Source organism: Adiantum capillus-veneris, chromosome 15 (assembly GCF_014529385.1).
Source record: "Adiantum capillus-veneris isolate H3 chromosome 15, ASM1452938v2, whole genome shotgun sequence".
In the NCBI taxonomy this organism is placed as follows: domain Eukaryota; kingdom Viridiplantae; phylum Streptophyta; class Polypodiopsida; order Polypodiales; family Pteridaceae; genus Adiantum; species Adiantum capillus-veneris.
The window spans coordinates 144231838-144241002 of NC_140945.1; the positions used below are offsets into that span (position 1 = coordinate 144231838).

Sequence of the window (9165 nt, forward strand, 5' to 3'; positions counted from 1 at the left end):
TCCAAGCTGCCCCGCACAACCTTGGCTGAATTTTGACTGTTCTGGCCTGATTTCGGCAGCATAATTGTACTAGAACCCTTCACGGCTAGTATTCCCACGCATTACATGACTTTCCCGACGCATATGGGCACTTTGCAAAACCTGGCGAGAATTTGCAGCATGCTGAATTCTCTGTTTTCAGCCCTGAAAATGCGCCAGATCACCTGTACAGCGGTCGTCTTGCGTCCCCGAACCTCCTGGGGGTATTAGGGTCCGTTTAGGGCCAAAACCCTAAACCTGCAAAAATACACAGCAGGCTGTAATTCACTGTTTCGGGCTCCGTTTCGCGTGCCGGTCGCATCCTTAGCAAGTCCTCGAGCTCCCGCACTTGTAGGGCTACTTGCCCTTTGAATCGGACGAGATTTCGAGCGTGAAACCTCTCCGAATCACCTGTACCTGCGGGGGGATTAGCCGCTAGCTAATCTAGTACCTGTGCAAGAGGCTCTTGCCTCGGCAATCGCGCATGAACCCACATAATTGTACATTGGTCAAATGAAAAGCCCACTAGAGGGGCATAACATACTGCCATAGGGGTGAGAGAGGGCAGTGCGTAGCGTGCAGGGCATCACTCCTGGCACCGCACTGTGCATAAGAGGGAAAGCAAGCACTCCATAGCTCTTAACCTGTGACAAAACTGAAAATGAGACTCTCCCCCTCCTCAATTCAGCGCCAACTCTTGTTGCATGAGGCAAGTGCACCAGAAGGTGCCACTTGGCACATTTACAAGCATTTTCCCGTTTCGGGGTTGCCGCCTAAAAATCTCCCAACCGGCTGTCCAGTTGACTTCACGGCAGAGTAAGAAAATGTTCCCTTTGTCATTCCGGAGGTAATGACGTCAACACATTTTCAGGTCCCAAAATAGCAGTTCCCTAAATTTTAGGAGATGCTGCCATTGTATCTTTCTAGGTCATCCGACCCTCTTTGTACACTGCGGCCACATCCAGAACTGAAATTTAGCCTCTGTAGCAAAGGATTCCACTTTGGCTAGTCAATGACCCCACTTGGCTAACCATAGTCCTTGTCCAACGTTAGTGCTCTTTTGCCCTCAGACCTGGACTCCCTCTGGACAGTTCCACACTAGCTATGCAATGCAGGGCAGTTAGATTTCCCGAGGGGTGTTTCCAAAAAGTGAAAGTAAATAGATAATAAGAAAGAAATCAACAAAAAGGATATATAGTAGTCACACGCTGGTGACACAGTCTCTTCTTCTCCAAAGCAAGACACATGATTTGCATGATGATTTGAATGATAATGATAAGCATGATGATTTGATTGATAATGATGAGCATGATGATTTGGATGACAATGATAAGCATGATGATTTGCATGATCAAGATGTGATTTCTCACAAGCATGATGATTTGCATGAGGATGATGTGAGTGTTCACAAGGATGATGTGTTAGTTGATACTTTCTCTAGTACAAATAACCTCATTGCAGGGACAATCAATTACGAAGCACCGATCTTGGCTCTCGAGCCTAGGTTCAAAGAACCCTCACAAGAAGTAATATGTGTTCAAATGATTAGTCAACACCCATTGTTCGAGTGTTTCATTCGTGATCGTTTCCTGTATTTTAGTCAGCGTCTTTATGTGATCCCTTTTCCTAGGCATGACATATTGTACGTTGAGCACGTTTCACTCGTGAATGAGCACGAATGTATGCGGATTGTTCATGAAAAGCTGGAAAGTATGCATTCAAGGAAATCACATTCCATGTCTCTTCCTTGGCATGACACATTTGTAGAAAGAGCACATGAAAGTATGAGCACCAAGCATGGGCATTTCCGTTGTGAATTGCCACAGTTGATTGCTTTAGATCAGCAAGACAAGAGTCGATCTCATTGTTTGCGTGTGTGCGGTGAACAGTTTGGCACTCCGTCTATTGGTTCATCTACATTGCATGCACAGTCTTTTAGGAAGACAAGATTTTTTCCACTCACTTTACATGGAATATGTATGCTCATGGTTTTGTGTTGGAAATGGTTTCAGGGATTTTCAGCTGTGGAGATTCTTGAAGACGGAAGAAGCGTGACTCTAGACGAAGTTGAAGCATCGAAGAAGCCACAGGAGACTTTGTGCCGCTTTCGGGGCGGCCCAAAGAAGCAAGCGTTGTAGACCTTTATGAAGCTCAAGTACCGCACGACCCACACATCAGAGTGGGCCGGCGAAGAGTCTCTTCCAGGATTCCGGATGCTATTGGCAATCTCCCTCGATGCCATACAATTCGGTACCAGTACCTCAGTTTGAAAAGGAGGGGATGTCACGTGACATATCCAACCTTATGTGTCCGTGGACAAGCTACAGCATGATCAAGGTTCAATTCAGTTAAGTCGGTCTAGAATAGGAACTGATCTGGCACTTTTGTGAGTCTGTTCGCAGACCGTGCATGTCCAGACACTTAGTGTAGATGCATATCCTCTGGTTGCACACAGCATGATCATAAGCATTCCCATCAGAATCCATTAGAATCCTTCAAGGGAATTTTCCAGTGCATTTAACTTATTTTCCCTATTTTTGACATTTTTCACTTATTAATTTAATTGACTTTTGTTGGAAAGTAGGTTGGGCAATTTTGCTAATTTAATATATAAGCAAACCAGAGTTAGCACTTTCTGGCAGAAGAGGCAGCAGGAGCAGGAGCAGGAGTACTCGCTCAACAGGCAACTTCTCAGCAGAACCCCCAAGAGGCCTAGCGTTTTGCATCACAGCAGAAGGCTGGCGTATTTTGGACCAAATCAGCCAGCGTTTTTGCTCTTGCAGACTCTTGGCGATAGCAAACCAAGCAGACTCCCCAGCGTTAGTAGATTCATTACAGCCTGACCATTTTCAGCCCTAGCGTTTTTGCATCTGCAAGATACTTCAGCGTTTTTGCAGATCTTCGCGACGGAACCCCAACAAGTATCAGCGTTTTCAGTTTTCAGCAGTTAGATACCGCAGTAGAACCCCCGAACCTCGCAGATGTCACCTTCCCGCAACAGATCCTCGCCGTGCGGTCAGATCCCGCGAAGTTTGCAGTTTCAGCCCGGAAAACGCAGATTTCAGCATCTGCGTTTTCAGCGCGTCGTCGTCGCATCGTCGTCATCGACATCGTCACTGACATATAGGCAGAATTCGGTAGATAAAGATTTGCAGATTTCAGCCCTTAGCATTTTCAGATTTCAGCCCGCCGTCTCATCGTTGTCCTCATCGTCGTCGACATCGTCGGCAAGTCTAAGCATTGTAGAGATTTGTGCAATCAATAGTAGACCGCTCTCGCCATAGAGAGTAGGGCCTTCTGAGGAGGGTTTGACAACATTTTGGTGTCGTATTCTCTTCTCTATCTATCTCTCAGTCTCAGTGCCTTCATTCACAGTGTTCATCCACTTTGTTTGTGTCCATTGCACTCTCTCACTAAAGGAACGGAAGGTTCTCCCTTCCGTAAGTAAAAGGAATCCTTGAGCACAGTTCGGAGTACTCATCTTGAGCAAAGTTTAACATTCATTCTGCTGCACCTTACAGTGGGGCCTTCGGAGGAGGGTTTTACAACGTCTCTGGTGTCGTATTCTCTTCTCTATCTCTCAGTCTCATGCACTTCCATTCACAGTGTCCATTCACTTTGTTTGTGTCCATTGCACTCTCTCACTAAAGGAACGAAAGGCTCTCCCTTCCGTAAGTAAAAGGAACCTTGAGCACAGTTTGGAGCACTCATCTTGAGCAAAGTTCAAACATTCATTCCGTTGCACCTTACACAAATCCAGGCCAACTTGACAACCAAAACCTTGGGGGGATCCACTTGAAGCCCTTGCCTGACGACCAATCAGCAGTGTAACAGGGAACAGGCGGAACGCACCCCAAACGTTCCGAAATGCCGTTCCGGACGAGTCCCGTTTCCGAAACGGAGTCGGGAATGGAACGCCATTCTGGAATAAGGTGTAACCGGAACGGTGTTCCGAAACGGGGGGGAACGAGATGGAGCGTTAGGTGGAACGGCGGAATGGGCAAAAGTAGGCAGTTGGGGGCAAAAAAGTAGGCATTTGGGGGTAGATTTGGTGGGACATATTTGGGGCAGTTTGAGGGCAGGTTTGGGGGCAGTTTTGGGACTGTTTAGGAGTTGATTTGTGGCTAAGCTGAATGTAGGTAATTCAAGCCTTACTTCAGTCAACCGTTCCGGGCCCCCCTCCTCCCCGTTCTCGTCTCGTTTCTTGACCCTCCCGTTTCCGTTCCCGTTCCGGGTGACTGTGTCAATCAGGCGTAGGAGCACTGCCAACCTAGAAAGGCACAGTCTTTCTCCAATTGATCAGTGCTCCTGATGCACAACAAAACACCTCGAGAGCCTAGTTGCTTCCTTGCCCTCTGCAAATCGAAGCACGATCCTAACATAGATCACGACGGACAAGGCGGAAATCCATCACATGTATTGACTTGTGAAACACTAAAAATATATGGAAAACATATGGCCTATAAGTAGATTGGGTGTTGTTATACTATGCACTGTTGCATCATGTCTGCCTGACTTTGTGAGTTCTAGGTAAAGCACACATATGAATGAAACTGGTGTGGTTATCGTGTACATCAAACTCCATCGAATTTCACTAAGGCAATTTCTGATTTTTCTTACAATCCCTATTCAAGGTAGTTTGTGCTTTCACTTATTGTGAATCACAACACATGCTGCTGCTGCTCTTGGAATTGTTGGAGGGTACCACCATGTTTGTGGAAGATCCTCTGGTCAAAAGTGCATCAGGCGGTATGGCAGACAGGTAAACACTCAATGATAAGGTTTTCCTTTTTTATTTTGAGTTGGGTCTCTGTTTGATTGAAGATTCTTAACCAAGACACATCACGACTTACTTAGTTCTGAACCTCCCAGGTACTTGGAATCGTTGGAGGGTACTACCACGTTTGTGAAGGCTTCTTTGGTCGAAAATACAGCAGATGGTATGACAGACAGGTAAACCATTAACAATGAAAATCTATTACAAGTTTTTTCATTTTCTTGCTTCTTCAAGTGGAGCGTTTGTTTGATTGAAAAATCTGAACCAAGTCGTATCATAACTTACACAGTTTTGAACCTCCCAGGTAGTTGATGTGCTTGACATCTTGCGGTTGTTTCCTGCCATGTTGCTTAGCAATTACAATCGTGCCATGATGACAAAACATAGATTTCAGTGAGAGGGCAGGGGGATGCCTGAAGAGATGGTAGATATCACGAAAGTAACAATCTCTGATCTAGGATTGCCTTCTTTGTTTCACATAAGGATAGTTCACAGCACTCTAACTGTCTAAAACTACTTCCTTCACGTCTTTTGAAGATAGTTGGTCAACTTACTCAGCAACTTCAAAGGAAACCACAAGCACCGAAGAAATTTTTCATCAGGTTTTTCTTTTTGCCTAATCAACAAATGGAAGTTCCAACATATTTTTGCTTGCCATCCCCTCTGACTACAAAACTGGCGAATTTGCTTATTTGGAACAAGGTTAGTAAGCTCTGTTTGGCAAGCATTATTGTGGGTGCAACTTTGCTAGCTGGGAAAACTGGCCATTACTCTGTTTATGAAAGAGATCTGCGTAAGCATATGAGGAAGAGCGAGCCTTTTCTACCGTTTTAGGAATTGGATGAAGTATATACGGCTACATATTAGTTACACACAAAAGAAGAAGCAGAAAAAGGAGTCCTTAAAAGTAAATGCTTTCTTTGTTGCTAAGCTGGTATAAACATTTCTTTTTTGATTTGTTTGATCTCTCTCTTTGGCAGGTCAAAGATGTTTGGAAGGTCTTCTGTGCAAGCTTGTCATTTAGCATCGCGAATGCACCGGGCTCTATGCTTGAAGCCTGTAATTCTAGGTGTGCTCATACATGTACCTCAAAGGAGTGTGGAGTTTATTGTTCGTATTGCAAAGAAACCATTTCACACATCTTCAAATGTGTATCATGTTCATATATCGAGCTCTCCATCTTGCACATGTCCTGATTTTGCTTGCAGCACCAGATTAGGGTATGATTATAGACCTTGCAAACACCTGTTTTACATATACATGGTGCACTTAAGTATTGGAAAAGATTTGGAACATCTTATGTTTCAAGGTGAGCTGATGGAGGACGACCTTGAGAGGATATTAGATGGTTATTATTATTGAAAGTTGGTTCTGAAATTCGCACACATCAGTCTCAAGCTTCTTTCAAATACGTGGGCAGTTATTTCTTTCTTGAATGAAGTAGGGCCATCAATCTTAATGATCTCAATACATTGGCATGTGCTTAGGTGGGAGATTATTTACACACGCACATGTAATGAGTGTGTGTGTGTGTGTGTACATGGGGGAGAGAGAGAGGGAGAGGGAGAGAGAGACTCGCTTTCGAGCTAGGTTTTGACACATCAGACCAAGCTGAGAAGACACGACCACAGAGCAGTCTGTATTGGAGCATAGCTCTTAGGCATGGATCTCTTTGGCCTAATCAATCTTAATTATCTCAATACATTAGCTATGCCTTAGGTAGGAGATTATTCACACACACACACACACACACACACACACACTCTTTTTTTTTTTGTAAATCAATTTGCTTTATCTATCTATGGGAAACCTCAAAGAGAGGAAAACTCACCAAAAAGATGGAAGTACAAGAGAAGGAACACAAAGTGTTTGGCTGTACAATATAGCTAAAAGCATTCATAGGAAAGCCGATGTATCTCTGCAATGATATCACCAACTTCCAAGGTGAACCGTGAAGACTGCCCAAGGGAAAGTTGGAAGAAAGGCAGGGGATCTGCATGAATGCGATGGAACATATAGCCATCACGCTGCTGTTGCCCACAGGCTCCAGTAAGCCCAAAACCTCACCCACATGAAGAAGACTGCAAAGCGTTGCAACGCCGGTGAGAAGATACCAAAAGCCCAAAACCGTTTTTGGAAGATCGTCGTGGGAAAATGGAGCCATATACACGCAGATACTCAACAAAAAAAATCTCGAGTAATACAACAATCCCACAAGAGGTGACAAACATCCTCTTCAGCAGATGAGCAACGGACACAGGATGAAGGGCGGATATGGTGCATCCTTAGAAAGGTACTCACAGGGAGCACACCAAGTAAACAACGCCAAAGAAACAAACGCTCCTTCAAAGGAAAATGGCTTGCCCATAATGCAGATAGAAGCCTTCTCCACCAAATATCGGATTTATGCATGTGCCAAAGAGTGTTGAAATGATCAGCAAGCCATGGTTGAGGTAGAAGAAGAGCATATGCCCGACCGATAGAAATATCTTGAAAGGGCATTTTCCGAAGATTCCAGTCAGACATACGATCACCATCAACGAAAGGTGAAATGGGCACGCGCGCGCGCACACACACATTACTAGGGATCGTGTGTTAATATCCTTGTGGTGTTTTTTAACTGGGGACTATTTAACCTAAGGAGCCTTGGGTAAATTATTGGAGTAAAATCAATAGGGATATTTTTAGAGGTGCCTTTAATAAAAACCTAACCATTAGTAGCTAATTAAAGTGCTATGAAGGAAGGCGGCGGAATCGCTCTGTCATTTTTTAACCTCTTTTATTGTTGGGTTTCCAAGTCCGTGGGAACACCGCCTAGAGCATGCAGATGAACTCGAGCTCCTTTTTCAGTTTGCATGGCAAGTTTTGCTATATATTGTAAGTTTTTTTTTAAAACAAAGGAATAGAATCAACAATAGCGTGTGCTTTTTGTTGAGTATCGACTCTCTCTCTCTCTCTCTCTCTCTCTCTCTCTCTCTCTCTCTCTCTCTCTCTTCTGCACCTGCAGCTCGCCATGGCCTGCCCATGCCATCACCCACCATAACCTGCTCTCAACATTGGTATTAGAGCCTTGAGGCTTGTGCTCGATAAGCGTCGTGAGAGCAGCCCCTTGCACAGTAGAGGAGCCGGCTGTCGACCTGCATCAAAACGAGTAAAACCTGCCTCAAAGTGGTCGCCCTGGCATGCTGACAACATCTCGACCCCGCAAGCCTTGCCAGTTCGACCTTTACAGCTCGTTGCAAGCAAATCTCGCCATCAACAGTGCTCTAATCTCGCCATCAGTAGTGCTCTGCTACAGAACTCGCTATCTTTTTGGTTAGTTTCACACTTAATTTCAAGTGTCCACCCCTTTTGGCTTTAATCAGGTGCCTATTCACACTCTCCGTGCTTGATGCTCGGTGCTCATAGTAGATTAGCAAGTGATTTTGGAGGCTTATTTTCAAGCTTAAGCTGCTGCAAATGGGCCAGTGAATGAAATTCAGTTGTTGCTGCCGACTCTTCAAAGCGGTGTTGAAGGTTTGGTTATTTTATGCTATGGATCCACTGATGTGTTAAAAAGCAATTCGAAATTCTATTAACCAAGGTCGATGGTCATTACTTGCCTTCGCAAGCATAATAGCAAACATGACCAAGCTATCATTGGCATATCGAATATGGCATCAAAGGTGGATAAATTCAATGGATTCGGCTTCCACACTTGGCAAATCAAAGTGAAGGGATATCTGATGTGCAAGAATTTGTGGAGCGTCGTCAAGCCGCTATCAGCTGACAAAGGCCAGAGCTTTATCTACCGAGCAACAACGCAAGGATGAGCAAGCATTAGGTATTATTCTGATATCTCTCGAAGATGATTTTATTCATTATCTAGATGACATGCAATCTGCCAACACTGCCTAGATACAGCTATAGAAGGTTTTTGGTGCTAAAGTTAAGTATTCAATGACGAGTCTAAAGATGGACTTTACTCTCTTGCTATGCGTGCTCATGAAAATATTACATCTTTAGTTAAACCGGCTGAAGAGTATTAAAACTCAACTTGTTTATGTCGAAGCCCCAGTACCAGAAGAAGATCTCATAGCCGTTTTGTTAAAAAGTTTGCCTGATAAATTCCATCAGATTGTTATTGTTTTAAAGGAAAAAGATCCGTTGCCCTCCTTGGGTGGTATTATTAATTCATTGCAAGAAGAAGAACGAAGGGTATCCCGTCCCAATTCTCCTATTATTCCTAGTGTATATACAGTCTCCAATGCAATATCTCCCATCAGTTCTTTTGATACTTCCAATGCCTATGCAGTCACTAATTGTGCTTCTACCTCAGCTTCATCTCGACCATCCATTGGTACCAGATCTTGTGCCATTTGTGGGTGCAA

General features: G+C 44.3%; 1 protein-coding gene across 2 annotated transcripts in view; it reads left to right on the plus strand.

Annotated features, from left to right (window-relative positions):
• The window catches only part of LOC147441613 (uncharacterized), a 100282-nt gene extending 94102 nt beyond the window's left edge, over window positions 1-6180 (plus strand). Inside the window, exons 7-9 of one of the 2 annotated variants that reach the window (XM_086483187.1) lie at window positions 4653-4780; window positions 4891-4971; window positions 5776-6180. In XM_086483187.1, coding sequence (XP_086339313.1) covers window positions 4653-4780; window positions 4891-4971; window positions 5776-6157 — 591 coding nt within the window. In that variant the 3' untranslated portion in view covers window positions 6158-6180. Of the gene's footprint in view, window positions 1-4652; window positions 4781-4890; window positions 4972-5099; window positions 5747-5775 lie in introns of those variants that run through there. The other variant, XM_086483188.1, reaches the window with a different exon arrangement.
• The last annotated feature ends 2985 nt before the right edge of the window (window positions 6181-9165 follow it).